At 41.0% G+C, this 18,613-nt stretch overlaps 1 protein-coding gene and 1 long non-coding RNA gene across 2 annotated transcripts in view; one reads left to right on the plus strand and one right to left on the minus strand.

Annotated features, from left to right (window-relative positions):
- LOC129761794 (T-cell leukemia homeobox protein 3) overlaps positions 1 to 16,772 on the plus strand; it is a 49,839-nt gene extending 33,067 nt beyond the window's left edge. Inside the window, exon 4 of the mRNA XM_055759567.1 lies at positions 15,779 to 16,772. Coding sequence (XP_055615542.1) covers positions 15,779 to 15,977 — 199 coding nt within the window. The 3' untranslated portion in view covers positions 15,978 to 16,772. The remainder of the gene's footprint in view (positions 1 to 15,778) is intronic.
- LOC129761796 (uncharacterized) lies at positions 10,949 to 11,520 on the minus strand. Its single transcript, XR_008740471.1, has 3 exons — positions 11,352 to 11,520; positions 11,192 to 11,271; positions 10,949 to 11,109 (listed from the first exon to the last, which is right to left on the minus strand). It is a non-coding gene; the product is annotated as an uncharacterized LOC129761796 (long non-coding RNA).
- Positions 16,773 to 18,613: the final 1,841 nt, after the last annotated feature.

Genomic DNA, 18,613 nt, shown 5'->3' on the forward strand with positions numbered 1-18,613 from the left:
GATTTCTTCCGCTTTGCAAAGTCGAAGACGGCAAGCCATTATAAGTCCTGAGCCTCAAAGAAAGGTCTCCCCAAGGAGAAATCTTCGCTAACCACACGGCAGGGATACGGTGCGAGAAGATAAAATTTAATGTAATTACTCCCATTTTAGATAATTAAGTCTGCTACTCGAGAGCTCCGAAAAAAGGCAATAAAGTTTACGCAGCGGGCGGCACTTTAAACATGGCCGCCCGTTATATTAATTGATTTTTAAATACCTTCGGAAAAGCCACCAAACCGCGCCGAGTGCGGTGGCTTTTCGTCATTCGCTGTTTGATAAACGAGCGTGGAACTTTTATTGCTACCAGTTCAATTATTATTTAATGTATGTCTGTCTTCTAAGCGCTGCCACCATGTCCACTTTAGCCAGCGCCATATCGGTGGGCGAGAAAAACATTAGAATCCAGCGGACAAATGGAAGAAAAAACGAATAACATGCGACCCAAACAAAAATATAATGAAAGCATGAATAATTCAGTAATCGTAATTAGAAATGTTAATCTCGTAATTGTTGCTCACCTAATTGTTTCGTATAAATTACGCTAAAAGGCACGACTCCTTCATTAATTTTCCCCTGGTCAGTCCCACAACCGACCCCCCTCCGTCCTGCGGAGGTCTCTTTGCAGGAGAACAAATGCAATTTTTGTTACTCCAGGGATATTCTGCTCATTTGCTTTTCGTTTGGCGTTTTTTTATGGTTTCGGAATGCTGACTGTGGTCACTTTTTTTTTCGCTACTCTTGCGCTTCTTCACGCCGCCATCACTCTCCATCGTTCGCGACTGATTCGATTATGGTAGAATTATGTTGTTTTTAATTGAATTCCAATTTAACACAATCCAATCCGGCAGCATTCTGCATCGACGGATGGTCCATTTCTCGTGCAGCACAGAAGGCGGCAATCTCGAAACACAACTTTTAATTGACAGCTAGCCGCGAGGAGCCTCCGCATCGATACCGCGCTTTGATTGAATAACCTCCGCGCGCGCGGAATCTGTTGGGAATCTCGGCAACATTCTTCGCGACCGGAATGGGATTTGATTGCACTTTTCCTGATTTGGTTATAGAGTTTGCGACCGCAGCAGCAGCAGCAGCAGCAGTGGACGGTTCATTTTTTTCCCCTATCCGAAAGGCAAGGAAAACACAAGAGAACCCCAGATCAGATGCAAATCGAATCGCAACTAACGTTGTTTACACACTTGTACCGCGTGTTATCTGTCATCTGAACCACTCCGGGGATTTCTCCTTTTGCGCTAGAGTCATTTGTCTGGGCCAGAGGCAATTTTAATTCGGGATAAGGGAAGAAAACATATTGTTACGATGTGATTCGATTGCTCCGTCCGTTGGGTGTAACTAAAACTCAAAATTGTTTGATTTCGTTAGCAAGGTGGGCGCACTGTGTTTTAACTGTAGCGCCCCTTCTGGTTGGTTCCCGCATATTTTGACAACAGATTGTTTGAAAGCTAATCCTTCTTCAGTGGAGAAGTTTCCGTTTTCGATTCATTGTCCCGAACTAATCGCTTTCATCCAGATTGAGGCTGACCAAATAGTCCAGGCATGAAAACGGGATACGTAAGCCCAAAAAAAACCAAAAGGTCATATTTTTTGAAGAATTTTATTTAGTGAATAAAATTGGCAATATGACCAATAAATCAAACATTCTTAGATGTATCTGCTTTGTTCTCCACAACGATAGATTGTTCAGATGTTGAAGAAACTCTGTGAAGGAGGTTATGATTTATTGAAATTTTATCGTAAAATTTGTTACATTTCAGATCAAAGTTCTGTTTGGTATTTATAATAGTGTTTATAGTTTAAACACATAACATAATCAGTATATCAGAAATTAGATTTCTTCACGAATTCCTCTCATTCTGGAAATGTGCTTCCCAAATTTAAAATATTTGCACACAACAATTCGCAACTGGAAAAGATTATTTGCTCCACACTTGTTTATCTCAATATATGAACAGTGCTCATGTTTGGTCTGTACTTTTGGAGACGAAAATGGAGACGAAAAAGAATTTGGAGACGTAAAAATTTTCCACTGTTTTAAATAAAATTGCCTCATGTATTTCTCCTAAACCAACTCACTGACGTAGGATTACTTTTTTCAGTAAGGGTACCAAATCAGGAAACATGTAACGTTTTGACGTAGGACTGCGTCTTTGATTTGTATATAGGAGGGTCATGCTACGAAAAATTTAACGAAACATTAAGAGATTTCAAATGCATATCACGCAAAATCTTTTTGCGATATATGTTATACTATATATCATTTTCAAAGGACTGTTTCACTTAGGTGAACGATTAGACTGAGTCGTTCATCAAAGTGAACTATTTTTCCCATCTCTATCCATGGTCTGGTTTCCTCATCCTTTCTCATATGTGATTTCGTGACGGACAAGGTGAGTCGATGTATATTAAGTTTCGTTTCGAAAAGTTTCGGATATTTTATCAAAAAGTACTAATGGTTTCATTTAGCCAGCTAAACTTCCCCAAAATAACTCGCCCATTCCTGTTTCCCTTCCCTTAAAAAAACGGGCACTCATTGGGATCAATTCACTACAGAATAATGTATAATAAAATTGTGTTGATATCAATACAATTATGGGTCTATAATGTAAGTTTTAGCAACTTTAACATTGGTTAAGAATGCCTCGGCCAACGAAAAGAAGGGTTAAAGCACTCCAACGTGAATATGTGAAACAAATACGATCAACGAAGGAAAATATAAAGAAATTATCAACTATAATCAACTGTTAGATGGTCTGCTTTGGTCTCCTCAAATGCATTGGTTTTTTGAATTTACTGATTGCAATAGGTTTGAATTTGTGACTTTCCGTGTCACAAATTCACATATTCACGTTGGAGAGCTCTCACCCTTCTCTTCGTTGGCCGAGGCATTCTTAACTAATGTTAAAGTTTCTAAATCTTACATTATAGACCCATTCAACGTAAAAAATAATAATTGTATCGATATCAACACAATTTTATTTTATTGATATTCATGACATAAAACGCTATGACTCAGGAATAACATTTTTTTGAATGGTTTTTATAGCTGTTTCGATTATGTTGTCTGGCATCAGTGTAGAAGAAATAAAAATGCTTCAACCAATGCAAACAAAACCATTGCGGAAAATTGAAAAATTGAAATTTAACCTTCAGAGCCTAGTGCTCGAGTTTTCCGACGTTTTTCGTTATACATTATACATTTAGTGAGTAATCGATTAGAGTTTGGTTGATATTACTTGATGGGAAGTGTGCGAGGGGCGAGGGAGGGAGATGAAAGAAATAAGCGCCATTGTGGCAGCCATTAGTGGCTTCCTTCCACCCAAGACGGGTCTATGGTACTAGGTGAGGCCGTTTCGTCACTAAGTTGGTTAAGGGAGCGGTATATGAAAACAGTACGGAAGAAAGCAGAAGGGGAATTTTTTCCTCCAAGTGTGAAAGAGACAGACTGATCACGAGCGAGCTTGGGCACAAGCGTATTGTGTTTTGTTTACAAACAAAACACAGTAGCCTCCCAAGATGGCTGAAGAGTGGTTTTAGCAAGTTGGCCCACCTTAGGATATACTTCTACGCGCCTTGCTTCCACCTTCACCTCAACACTCCTATACTCGCGCGAAAAATCGTAATTTGTGTACTCTGAACTTTGCTCATCTCTATGATATTGCTACTGTGTATTTTTAGCGTTATTGGTATTTATTAAAAAAAGATATAATTGAGTGAAAAAACTACAGAAAATATTTTTTCTTTAACTTCCTTCACTTTTAATAGTCTTTTTATTCGCCCAATTCATTCATGCTCGGCCTGTCAGATTTATGCGCGAGTATAGGAAGGTTAAAGATGATGGGTTCTTTTCGCATTCAGTCAAATTTAATACACCAAAGAACAAAGGCGACCGAACGGTTAATATTTCTGTAGAGACGGTTTTATTGCTAAGGATTTTTATGTACATTGTATGAACATCAATACAAGAAAACCTGAGAATGCCGAGTGTTTTGTGGTAATGTTCGAATATCAATCTGATCTTTTTCCAAAGGTTTACTATTGAAAATAGACAGGATTTACAATCGAGGATTCCGAATTCTTTCTGCCATTTCAACTTATATAATCCGTTAGAGGCTCAGTTCATTTCATTTAACAAATGGTTTTTCTAGAGCAACCATTTAGAGAATTGAATGAGTTAAATTTAAGGATTTCTGAACAGTTACAAAATCTCCTCAAAGTCCTACATCAAGTTTCCGTCCGTCCTTCTAGGCTCAGACCTTCTACTTTTTATGAAATAGTTTCATAGTTTATAGCTGTTTTTGCTACAAACCCATCGAATTGGAAATTTTCTAATAATTGATTAAAATTAACATCCTCCATCCATCCATACGATTAAATTAACAAATATTGGATATACTGATTTTCTCATGCATTTGTTCTGTGCATTTCTGTCTTTACCTACCTGTGCTTCCTATTTCGAGGCATGGGTGTAGTCGTGAGGTATAATGTCCATATGTAACTGCGAATGAGGCGTGCGTAAATCGCTCGCTAGAAATTTAAATGCAGTGATCCTCCGTTCGGGCTCTGTGGAGAGAGGAAGTATTGCAAATTAACCCCGTCCATTCAGAACTTATTGGGTATAAATAAGGCATTCGCGATTTCTAGTACTCAGTCTCGTTCCAACTAGCGAGCAATCAACAGTCTCACCTAGTGCTGATGTCGCACACAACGGGTTTTGCTCGACACAAACTTCAAAAGCGAAATCGTCGTTATATCTTACGTACAACATCGAGTCTCACTGGATGTGAAATGATTGTGCCAAAACGTACAACATTGAGTCTGTTCCGTGGTGCGCTAAGACGCTCAGCATAGTAGTGATATTACTCGATGCGTGACCCATCGGAGTGTTTGCATTCGGTCTCCTCTTTTGAAAATTTAATCATACCCGAAGGGGGAATGGGAATCGTTGAATCTTTCACTGGTTCTGAGCAGGGAATACCACGATGTCGACTGAATTGCCTCTTTGTTTCGCAATCACTGATTGTTTTCGTAAAGGGCTAGTATATCGAAGCCCTGATGTTCACTCGATCTAAAAGATCTAATTGTAATTCAAAAAGGAATCTCACGACGGCATGGCACCGGTCTTTCTACCCCATCTACCGCCGAAATGGTAAACAAGCGAATTGAATGGGATAATTCCGTAGTTCTGCGTCAACACCGCGGAGTTAAGAACATTTTGCAGGATAAATGTCGGATTTGGTGAACAGGTGCACTCTCCTATATCCTCCATCGAAACGCATTGTGTAATCATAAAACATCCCCGTGTAAACTGTACGTCGCGATTTACGTCGGATAATTTCGGACAGCATTTTCTTATTCAACACGGATGGTTTCAATTGCATTTTGGATTGGATTGGAACTACAATCGAGTTCTGCTACCAAGTCGAAAAATCTGTAGAAATTTCCTTCCTGAAGCTTCCTCATGCATCGCTCAACGGCGGCATGTTGGAGAAAATAATTGAAAACAGATTCTCGAATACTGTGATGGATATACGCCAATCGCAGTTTCCACAACAAACTGGCGTTGGTAGTATAGCTTTAATGAAACTGTTTTTTTTTTAATCAAGCCGATGGCATGGTTTTTCCAATTTCCATAGTGTACGCTTATGTTGATTATACATGCTATTTTAAGAAAAACCTCGTACTGAAAAATCTTCCCTCTGGCGCTTACGTCACTTTGCGAGATTACGGAAGAACAGGGCATTATCACAAATATTTTTTCCTGCATATATCAAATACGGTACAAATTGATGAAAAGACGAGACAATCAAAAATGGTCAAAAAACGTCTCGTTCTGTCCCGTTCAAGACGGTACGTTTGGTCAACCTATTCAGATTCCAGCTGATTCTGGTTTTAGAATAAAAAAGTTCACAGAGAATCTCAAGTTCATCTCGTTGCAGAAAAAAACCCACAAATTTTGACTGTACCTTTAATTTCTACCGTTTGGATATTATCACCCAAACAATATATTATCGCACTCATGACACGTTCATCATCTCGGTTATCATGACGCTATAATGTACAACAGCTTCCCCGAGCGGGACGAGAGATCATACTCTGATCCCACAAGTACTTTTACCAACTGAAAGCCAATAAACACACACACACAGAGAGAGAGCCTTTCACTGGCGACGTCGCAACCTATATAAAGCTATTAAAAATTCATCCACCCCCGCGTTCCTCAGCCTATCGTTGTCACGCCCAGCGTGCAGCGAGACTCTTTTAAAGTGTCAAAAAAGTTTATCCAGCAGCTCACTTGTTCGTCATCGGGAAAAATTGTCGCTATCCGGACCCTCCCCCTCGTCCCACACCGTGAAGAATGTAAAATCATGCCTTTCTACTTAAATAAAGTGGTCGACCCCCACATCCGCCCATCCCACCACCATTTCTGCGAGCGAAAATCGGTTGTTTTGCATAAGAAAAACTCTGCAAAACCGGCCCCTGTGTCTCCAGGAAAGAATGAAAGCAAAACATCAGCCAAAAAACGCTCGACTAAACGAGCCGTATTTAATATTTAATGGGTGCTATTGCTGCTACACTCTTTATTGGTTACACGAAAATGGCAGCCAGGCAGCCTTTGTTAAACGATCGATTCATTTCGGCCGCCTCCAGCACCATTAATCGGCAAACGGCAGTCGTCCACCCGAGTCTTTCGTCTCAATTAGCGACGAGGGGGTTTTCTCCGAAACCAGCCCTAATTGACTACCCCCCTCACACAATGGGTCTCATTTCGTATTCATAGCTCCGAATTTTCGAGTTTCGCAGCCGAGAGAAAAAAAAACTGCGCTCAAGAGTGCCTTGAATAATTTACACACTAAACGATACCAGAGTACGCTTGTGTGTATGTTTGTGTGTGTAAGTCGTACTTCTGGAAAAGCGCGCCCATTTTATTACCCCTCGTTCCGACGAGGAGTGAAAATAAAAACTTCCCGACGGAACAACAACAGCAGCATATGTTTTCGTTGCAAGAGGGAGTGGCCCTCCCCCGTATCAAGCAGCAATCAGTCAAGCACCAAAGACTGAAGAAGCAGGAAGCGGGCGACTCCAACTTTGGTCCCTTTGCGTTACGAAAGGGGGTGGGGGGTTACCAAGAATAGGAAATAAAAAATGGTTCCAAACCATCGAACACACGCAGAAAAAAATAAATACGCTTTTTATACTTAAGTACACACTGCACTGAAATGATTTCGCATCTGTCAGCCAGATATGAGCCAAAGCATTGCCAATATTGACATCATATCGACCGATTGCAGCACTATTCGACCCCTCGTATTTATTCATGAAATATGAAAAAAAAAATCAATGGCAAAACTTGTATAATTTTCCAAAACTTGAAACAAAGAAATAAAAATGGACATAAACAGCGTTACAAGCACGAATCCATTTACTGAATCGATTATTGAACACATACTTTGTCCTGTTTACTGGTATCCGAAGAGCATCGTAAAATCGAAAAGTGCGAGACGAAACGTTTATGTTCATAAAAGGTGGAACGATTAAAATTTGCTCAACTTAAATTTGATTTTTTTCGTTGGAGTTTTCGTGATGACAGTAATATAGTGTCGACGTATGGTAACGACTTCCAATGTGGAGCCATAATTTGGTATAATCTTTATCAGATTAGAAAGCACGAGGCCAGTTTTGATATGTTACAATTTGAGTGAAAATTTCTACATCATGTTATTTAAATACTTGAAACATGTATTTCTGACTCTTATTTATTCATTTGTCTATGCATTTCCGTTATTTTTACTGAAACTTTTCATCAATTATTTTATACAAAATTTATTAATTTCTTACAAAAAAAAACTAATCTCAGAAAATTGAGCGTTATTGTTCCTGTTCTCAGATTGGAAAAATGACATTTTCAGCAGCATCTATATAAATATAGTGAGACCTTCTTCCGGTGGCATCGACAGTTGGGATTCAATGGCTCTTGAGCATCTGTCGTCATACGGTTGAATTGGTTTCTGAAATTAAATTGAGAAAAAATATTTTAGATCAGTATAAATGAGAATTATACATGCTCACAGAATGTTATTCGCGATCCATTCTCCGTTGTGTCTGTTGTGTTCTGACAGCTCAAAAAGAATTGCAAAAATCAACAGCTACTACCCAAATTCCGTTTTGACAGCCAAGATTGGATCGATAAAATGTCAACGATCGACCTCAAATACTGCCACCTTGGTGCCAATGAAAATGGTCAATTCTAATTTCAAAAAGTTACCTCATAAAAAATGTTCACCACGTCGAAAAAACACCCTATGCCAAATATCTGCTCAATCGGACTTGAGGGAAAGTGGCGCAAAGTGGTCAAAGTTTGAGTTTTTTGAAAATCGAAAAATCACCCAAGGAGAAAGTAAAGGAAATTGGTGTTTTCGAAAAAAAATTTTTGATGCCAAATGTCTTAAAATGGCATGAAACGTCCAGATCTAGTGTCATCTCGAAAAAAAAATTTTTTGTCAAAAATCGGCACTCTGGGACTTAGTTTTTTCCGGCATGCGAAACTAAAAGTATGGTTTTGGGTGCCAATAAAAATAGTTAACTCGATTTTTCATTCGGAACTTGCTAAGAAATGTTGATTTGCACGATAATATACCCTATGCAAAATATTATCTCATTCGGACTTCATTTACTGGTTTCACAAACGTTGAAATTTGAGTTTTTTGAAAACCGCAAAATCACCGGAAATCGGAGTTGTCTGTCTGTCTTTCTGTCTCCCTGATTCTTATGGACTCGAAAACTACTGAACCGATCGACGTGAAAATTAGTATGTTGGGATTTTGTGGTCGGGGAAGGTTCTTATGATAGTTCGAGACCCCTCCTCCCTCTCTAAGGGGGGGCTACCATACAAATGAAACACAAATTTCTGCATTATTCGAGAATAAATCAAGCAAACGAAACCAAATTAGGCATGTGGAGGTTTTGGTCTGCAATAAATGTTTCTATGTTGGTTAGACACTCCTCCTCCTTTCTCTAAGGGGGGCTTTCACACATAAAAAGTTAAAACACATATTTCAATCAAACATATTCCAACAACCAAACATGACAATTGAAAATTTTCGGAAAACTCTGAAGAAAATGGGAAAATTGGCGAAAATTCAATTCCTATATGTTATACGATCTCATAGTGACAAGTGTTGTTAGTCTATTTGATGTTTGCGCTAACGAAATTGATATTTGTTCGAAAGTGGAAATTGATTTTATTGTGATAAAACTTACTCCTAGAGCTTCTTTTCCATATATAAATAAAAATGGATCGCCGAATGTGTTGATAAGAGCAAAACTCGAGGAAGGAATTGTCCGATTTAGGGCTGACTTTATTCTATCATATTTTCTGTATCAAACATTTATTACATGTAGCGGAGAAACATGTTATTTGCAAGTGGAAGGAAAATCTTGAACGAGAATTGTGTTTGAAAATAATCCCCTAATAATAATATTATAATGACGAGTTTTGGTAGAAGTACTAGGAATTTTATAGTAAAAGGTTATTTTAAAGGGTGAATTTGAAGATCAAACAATGAACAGTTCTGCGATTGGACCCATGAACGTGAAATGATAATGTGAATGTAATAACGAAAAATAATTTTTGGGCGGGACGAAGTTTGCCGGGTCAGCTAGTACTAGATAAATGTAAATACATTGCTTGACATACATATTATAAACAACCACAGCGGTTAAAAAGGTGTCTAATCGATGGAGTAATCTGCATTTTTTTGGCGGCCAGCTGTTGCTTGATGTTCATGAGCTTGAATTTGTTATCAACAATTTTTGGCTGCCTTCATGTGGATAGCCCACCGCATCAACAAATTAATATAGGGCAGCAAAGTCATTGTTTAATCGTCGGGTAATATTATAGAGACTCACATATTGAATTTGAAATACAACACATTGTAACCCGCGACGCCGGGTGAGCGCGTGCGAGTTTGTCGCGACCGGAGGGTTTTCCGCAGGTAAGCGGTTGGCTTAAGCGCCACTCCCGCGAGGGAGACCAACCGCCGTGTTCTTGCTTTGCCCGGCAATGAGACACCCAACACCTGAGGGCGGGTTTTTCCTTCGTTCCAAACCCCGGTTTGCTCCGCGACTTGCACCTGCGCTAAGAAGGACCCGCGACTACGTTTGTCCGCGTTCCACAATTCAAGTAACAGAGGCACTACGGTTGTTTCCAATGAACACCGTTTATGTCAAACTTCTCATCATTGAACCTACGCAATGATGCCAAACCCACCCACCTTGAAGTTTCAGAGGACGAGGTGCGGAGGTTGAAAAGTTGTCCACAACAGAAGAAGAGCCCCAACCCTAGGCTCGTGACCTATCAGGAAACTTAATCGGGTTTTTAGGCTACACCGCTAGCCAGTAAATTGCACAAAGTCTCGTCTAATTTACATTAACACTAAGCTAATCACGGAAACATTTATTCACTTAATTTAACAACATCATCTATTCCCACAAATCTATGTTATAACATCTATCTTATATACGGCATGATTACAACAAAACTACATCTAACGAAAAATAATTGGGACTAAATTTGGGGTTTGAACATCGGACCCATGAATTCAAGTCCAGAGATCTTTTTGTCCAGCCTAATTCTCCGTCTTGCGTATCCCTTTCCAAATACCGATCAGCATGTTCACGCTGACGGTATTGTTTGATGCTCCGGTAATTTTGTGACAATTGTGTGGCTTTGTTAGTGGTGTGGTTTTCTGTCTTTGCTTTTAAACCCCACATGCGCATGTTATTAAATTGGGTAAAAATAGTTTTCTACTCACACTACCTAGGTTTTACGTGGAGAATCTACCTTATCGCCGTTCCACGCCAGGCGATGAATGGTAAGTCCGTAGGCGTAGGTGGTGATCCGTCGACGTTGAGTGCGCGTTCGACTTGTAGATGTGTCGTGATGCGCCTTCCCTGGATGCGCGAGTGATGGTTTGCGCTCCGCGCGGCCACTAGAATTGACGGACAAGGTGGCGGAAATCCAATCTCCGATCGTGGGTCAGAAGCGGCTTTTTCCTACACACGACAGTCAAAAGAACACCACACACAGGCCACAATTAAAATTAATGCTAGCCACATGTCACATGCCGAAGCTTACCTTCAGTTCCGCTCAATGGGGACACAAGCGGAGAGTTAAATTCACGGAAAACAACTACTGGACTAAATTTAATTGCTATTCTAAATATGAAAATAAAAAAAATCACAAAATGAAACTTTATCATACTGACTAGCACATGTAGCCTTTCACCTAAATCTACCTTCGGATTTCAACTCGCGACACCAGAACAAACTAATCCGCTCCTGCCTTTTTCACTTTCGAAGTCGGAATGGCAAGCATATCTCAAGATCCTCAGATCAGCGAGACATTCATTGGAACCGGAATTACGTAATAGTTAACGATGTTAACTATTTTGTATTCATACCGAAATTCCCCTGCGCTTTCATTGGTCGCGCATTCAAGCATTCGCGGGCGATACCCTTTAACCTCCCGAGCAGAGTTCAAGTCGAAGCGCTCGCCGGGTTTTGGAATTTGAAGAGCAAGAAAACCCCGCCGAAAGACTGCTATTTGGGGGAAATATCCAAATGAAAAAATAGCAAAAAAAAAGAAAGCATGAGTCTTTGGGAGTGTTGGTATGTGGGTGTCTTGGCTAAAACAGCCGCCCAGTCACATCCAGCACCCATTATGGCTAGTTGCTCAAATCTAGAATCGGGAGCGGCACTCGCGTTGCCAAACATCCAATACATAGAAAGAAGAGAGAATCCCAGATCCACACAGGAGAGATTGTGTTGGATCTGAAATTCAAAATAACGAAACGAGGGGCTTCCAAAAGTCGAAATCAGTACCGTGCTACAACATATAAAGGGTGTTCATATTCTTGAATCCGGCTTTATTCAAAATCTGTTATATTTGTTTAGATCGATTCTCTTCATTGGAAAATCAGTCGTAAAAGCCTTTCCTGATGTGTTCGACGATCAGGATACTAGAAGAGATCAACTAGAAGTTATTCGAACCATCTGATAAAAATACCGCTAAAACTGTCGTCGAAGTAGTTGTTATCTGAAGAGAAAGTCAATAAAGAGAATCGATCAAAAAACGATAGGCTCATTGAAAAGATAAGCGTGAATTATCTTTTGTCATTCCCGTTTGATTGTGATCTCTCGCACTTAACCTTGTTTGGCTCGGAAAAAGTTCAATCGGGAATTCCAACTGTATTTCATCGCATGATCTTTTCGCCAAATTCACGGATCCGTTACGTGAAGTTATTCGTTCGTCGTTTCGTTCCTGAGCCGATTTCGAAGCTTATTTTTGTACGGATTATATTCGGAAAATTTTCACTCGACAGTTGCCAAGGAGTGAGGCATAGTGAGTACGTTACAAACAACGCATCGAAGCGCTGAAAATACGAGCGAACCGTCAATTCATACAAGGCATACAATTTAACGGAAAGTTTCTGGGATTTAACATTACCGTAGCCTAGAGCGTAGGATCATCAACATCGAATCTCTTTCTCATTTGCTTGATCAACTCCACGAAAAAAACTGCGACAAATATCCATAAAAATGATCTGCCTTTCGTTGTCCATTGTTCTGATAATTTTCTCTGTTGCCATTCCAACCTAGAAATTGTTGCCGCTTTTCAAATGATCTTCAAATTTAATAGCATTGGACATTGAAACAACGTAAGATCGATTGATCAAATAACAATCGTTCAGCTCTTCATGTAGCATCGTGAATTCAAGTTTTTCAGCCTGGAACAAACGATTCAATCTGTTGATCTGAGCCGAAACATATTCAAAAAAGCAACAGAGGTTTTGTCGAATCCTCTCAGACGATCCTTGTAAAGAATTCCGTCCCTATGAAACTGACCAATTATTGCATCGGCAAAGGAAGTTTGGAAAATGGTTTTTTTTTCAGTGCCAAATGACTTATAAATGCATAAAACGTCGAGATATGGCCGCATCGCATACCGCATCAGGAAAAAGGAAGGTTGCCGAAATTTTAAAAACCGTCAAACTATCGAGCTCCCGAAAAAATACTTCGTCTGGCAAATCATATGCACGTGTGGTCTAAAAAGCGGCAGAAACATAAGAAGATTTTTGTAATATGAACTTTGACTGAAAGAAACGATTTTTTGTCGATCAATTTTCGCGCGTTCCAGTCTTCAGCTACGAAAAAGATTACCGTGTTAGCTGTTGCGAGTTAATATACGTGGTATTGTTTTGATCTTCTAATTGGTCTTTTTCAAAGCTAGCGGCAATAAACTTCAAAGTTTGAACCCTCTACAATGCAAATAGAAGGATGGAAAGAAGAAGAAGTAGGTTCACGATGCATATTCAGTGCAGCGCATGCATTGACAGAAGAAAACATATTGCAACAACATATGCAACATATGAACACTATTGTTCTGGCGCGGGCGAGAATGAATCATGAATCAGCCATCTTCAGCTACTTCTCTAGAACCCAAGTAAACCATTCGTCCTTCATTAGACCACCATAACATTCTACTCAAGAGTTGAGATTAAATCGAAGTTTATATACGTCTTTCTTGGTGAAAGGTTTGAGCACATGGAGCACAAAGTACAAAAATTAGTTCATATGTTTACATGGTACCGAAACAATTTCCTGAAACCTACTTCGAAACGCTTCCCGCACTGGCAAAACAAATTCGAACGAGCTCGAATCAATCAATGTAAATATTTCATCGAACGTGACACGAGATCTGATTATCGCACCTTCGTGACTCGCAATAAACACAAACCCATTAGTCAATTTGTCTGTTCTGTGCGTGTATTTAATCGCAACGCTAGCGAAACAGCAACAGAAACCAGATATTTACTTTTATTTAATCACCGAATCACTTGATTATATCGCATTTAATCTGATCGCACATATGGCCAGAGTAAGGGCTGTCAAATGTCGTGATAGCTGTTTACTGTCGAGTCTAACTTGCTCGAACAGCAAACATTCCAGCACATTTGCTCCAACCTGATTCTCAATCCACGTTTGTGTCCTGTGTCCCCGAGGGCCATGAATAAATGATACCCCGTCGCCCGTAAATGTAACCTTTTTCCTATCACGCCCCCGCAGACCTCGCATAGGCGGACGATTCCGTCGTCCCTAAGATGTTGTGACAATTTTCTCCAGCTTCCATTCCCAGCGCGCGCAATCTTTACTTATTCATCGGGCTTTTAGATGCTCGCTTATGTTCCGGGGCGAGGTTTTCTCGGGGCCACTTACGGGAAGGTAATCGATAACTTCGATCCCCGCCGCTCGTCGGTTGTACACTTATTTTACAACTCAATGTAACACGGAGTCAATTGCAACAGAGATGGTAAATCCATGGGGGGAGTAAACCATTGCCACATTGTCAATTTGTGTAGAGATTTTTATTCCTCCGGCAGTGTCGCCTCCGCTCGGATTTAATGCGATCGGAATCGGATTTGTCCAATAAACAACTCAATTATGTAGTCTCTTACCGGTTCTCTAATTGACACTAGTTTTCAGACTCACCTTCGACGGCGCACAAATAGTTTTCCGTCTGCGTATCGGCGCTGCAGCGAGCAGAGGGGCAAATGAAGTTATTCATTGGACGATAAAAGTGTCGACAACTCATTGACAGCCTCAGAGAGCATCCATAGCCATAGACGCGTTGAGATTAATCATTCAGAGCGCGAGTTAAGCCCGCGTTCCTCCTCTCTGTTCTGGGGGTCGGTTTTAAAACGCGATAACGCGACCGGGGGACAATCGTTTGTGGAGAGCCATTGGCTAGACTTTTATGCATAATTTATTTTCCAACTGTCCGGCGGAATCGAATTGAAGAGCAGCAGCCTCCGTTCGATTGAGTGGCCTCAGTCTCTGGTGCGTGACTGAATGGCGTATGAATTATTAAATTTTTGTGAAATTAATTTCAATTCAAGTTGTACAGTTTGTCGAGGGGTCCAAACTAGAAACCGACTGTCACTGACTTGTCAGTGGTCCCCATCACATACTCTCCCCCGACTGAAATCAATTACACGCTCCCGACGAAAGGGGGCTTTAATCAAATTGAATACGGATTTAGAGCCTCCGCAAAACGCCCGTAAATTATCGCTCGCAGTTAACTCAGCGTCAAAACATGGCGAATTAGATCACCCCGACGGCAGCATCAGGTTCCAGCACCACCTGGCTTCGGGTCGGTTCACGAGGAAATTTACATTATTTATGAAATTCATTAAACCTAATCCGAAACCCATAAATTATTATGATACGCAGCGCGCTTCTCATCTGGGGAGCGAAATATCGGCCCCGTAGTCAACATATGCCATTTGCTTCCTCTCGGGATCCCTATCGTTTTGCTCCCTTCCCCACCCACACACACAGGCACAGTTCCGAGAAAGGCAAGCAAAATGCGCTAAAATGTTACCATGGATCTATGTTTTGTTTTATCATATTAACACTTGCTAAGCGGTGCTGTTTGGGGCGGATCGGGCATCGTGAAGCTGCGTTTTGCGGAGGATTTAATTTGAAGCAAATTAGTATTTATGTGTGGCCTCGCAGCCGTCGCCGGATGAGCCATGTGGGGAATGTTAGATTGGCTAAAATTATTCTACTTAGTGGGCACTAATTCGACTCAATACAAAATGCTTTCACCCTGCAAAAAAAAAACAATTGTTTGACTTTTTCCCTTTCTGTTATCCCATTCCAGACGTCAAACGGCGGAAGAGCGCGAGGCGGAACGGCAGGCGGCGAACCGGCTGATGCTGTCCCTGCAGGCGGAGGCACTCAGCAAGGGCTTCGGACAGCCACCACAATCGCCAGCGCCATCTGCTAGCGCACCGGGGGCACCCCTAGCTGCCCTCCACGGACTACAACCCTGGGCCGAAGCGCACACCGCCGGCTGCTGAAACAGGACCCCGAGTTGCCCGACCGATTCGGGCTCCGTTATCGACCCCGGACACTCTAGACTCTAGAATCTAGCGTTAGCAATTTTAATACTAAAACAATTTCTTTGTGATATATAGCCGGAGCGAGGAAAACAAAAAATAAAACCCACGTTGTAAATTATTGTAAAGAGGATACAAAGAAACGAAAAAGAATTTATCTTATTGTGTAAGATGGTACTGTTTAATCGTAGGACAAGTGAAACAAACCCATAGAGTTAATGAACGTACTTAGGCATCCGTTTTGACTCCTGACCCGGAATCGTGTGTACAGTTGGTAAACACATCTTTACAATCATCAGTATTTTCTAAGATAGCAACTAGTAGCACTAGCGCAGAAAAGATATCAGTTCAAACACGTTAGGGCAATCAACACAAACTATTTCTCCCTTCTCAAATGATAATCGATATAAAAAGTTCACACATTAATTCGAAGTTAATCAATTTCGGAAAATATAGCCCCCACTTAATGCACACTAAACCCCCGCGCAGACGAAACAAAAAGAGCATAAATTATGTAAATAGATAGTGAGACATCAAAAAGCAACAATAAATAATAAAGAAAAACGTTTCATTAAAGACAAATGTGACCACGGGGCCCCCAAAAAAAAGGGCAACGAGTTGGAAGCGTTGGAAGCGCTGAGAAGATCGAAATTGTACAGAGACAGCCGCACATCGCAGCGGTTGTCGTGTGAAAATATGGACTAATAATAATAAAGTTGAAGAAAAAAAAATGAATCAGCCGAACCTCGCAATATTTGAGCCCAAAGGAAAGAAAACATCCCGTTTTAATCCGCTCGTCACGAACAATCCGGCGACATTCGTATGTTAAACATGTTAAGGAGTTCCCAGGATGGGAAAGGCGTCTCAGGGTGCATATGTGCATGGAAGTTTGCTCGAACGAAGATTTATGCAGGATTTTAATGAATAGATAGCCTTCCGAGGTGCAGAGTGCAGCGACAATTTATGCATCTCGAGGGAAGAAATCACGTGCAGTTTACATGCAGTATTCTGAGATTGCTCGGTTTTACAACGGATGCTCGTAAGTGTTCTGGATAACTGTTCAACTTTTTTCTACTCTAGTCAGTACTGTAATTCATCACCGCCTCGGTCACGAAAAATGTAATCTGCGTCTCTCAATTCTTCTTATTGAGGATGGGTACTGTAACCGACCAATGACGCAATATAAAGGGCAGTTAATTTTTTTTGTTTGATTAAATGTAGTTCTTGTAGAAAAATAGACTTTAAGTAAATCATTTGTTTTGTTTCTTGTTGGCTAGCTCGTTAATAATAAGGTTTGCACTAAAAAAATGGACTTTTTTCGGATGATCATAATAAAACAGATAATTGAGATAAAGCAGATGGTGATAAACAAAAAACAGATAATTAAGTTTGATACATTTCCCATGGAAGCTAATTATATATGCTTACTTGCAAAAAAAATTCTACGCCCTTGCGAGCGGCATTCGGAACAGTCGCGTATAGGCATGTTTTTGAGTTCATTCTTCGTTTTATTTATCAATTCCTTCTCAGTTTTTCCGACAAAATTGTTGGAGTAGATCTTACGCTTCAGGTTTGCCCAAAAATTCTCGATGGGACGCAGCTGAGGGACGTTAGACGACTTACCGACTTGGGTACCACACAGATATTCAGCCGCTCAATCTCCTCTAACGATCGCTTCGAGTAGTGGGCCGACACCAGATCCGGTCAGAACACCGCGTATTCGCCCTTATGGTATTTCTTGATGAACGACGCTACTTCCGGCAGGCGCTCTGTACTATAAATTTCCACGTTCACAGCCAGTCCGGAGCTAAAGAAGAGCGGCTTTGACATCCCCTTCTCGCCGATTGTTAGCCACAGCAGCACCTTCTTGGGGAACCTGGTGTGTGAAATAAACTTCACTTCGGAGCTCACTTCCTGCAGCTTGCCAGTCATTGCCATCCAGGGTGAGATAGGTCTCGTCGTCCATCACCACCGCCACGTCGCGATTCGCCGTGAAAATCGACTTGACTATCTTATTCAGCCGCTGCCGCTGTGTCATTGCCTGCAGCTCCGAGACCAGTGGACGGGACATCCGCTTCCTGACATGTAAGCCCATGTTCGCGAGGTACCTTTTTCACAGTTCGGCCGGATGCACCGACCTCCCGGCCAAGCACACGCAGCGATGTAGCCACTTTTCCCTCGATCTTCCTCTTCAGCATCCTTTAGAGCTTTTTGGCGTTCAGGGTCGTCGGCCGTCCGGAACCGGGCTTTCTTTCGATGCTCTGATTGTTGTCCAATAGTGCCAAGATGTTGAATATGCCGGAACGGGCGTACCCGGCGTCCATAAAGTATCACACGATGTCCGTTTTCGACGCGGCTGGGTACCGTTCTTTGAACGCGTACACTTCTGAACGGAGTAGCTTCACTGATTTCGCCATCACGTTTAAAGTTCGACTAATAGAGCTGTCAATTTTTTTCTGCTGACTCATTGGTTATTATGATTGATGCCGCATGGGTAGTTTCGTCAGTGCGTGTGAAGGTAAATGTTTTCTTTTTGTATGAATTGTTTATTGTACTAACTAACATTAGTTTTAAGTGTATATTTTACTAACCCAACA

The sequence above is a fragment of the Toxorhynchites rutilus genome, chromosome 1, assembly GCF_029784135.1.
Source record: "Toxorhynchites rutilus septentrionalis strain SRP chromosome 1, ASM2978413v1, whole genome shotgun sequence".
NCBI classification, from domain to species: Eukaryota; Metazoa; Arthropoda; class Insecta; order Diptera; family Culicidae; genus Toxorhynchites; species Toxorhynchites rutilus.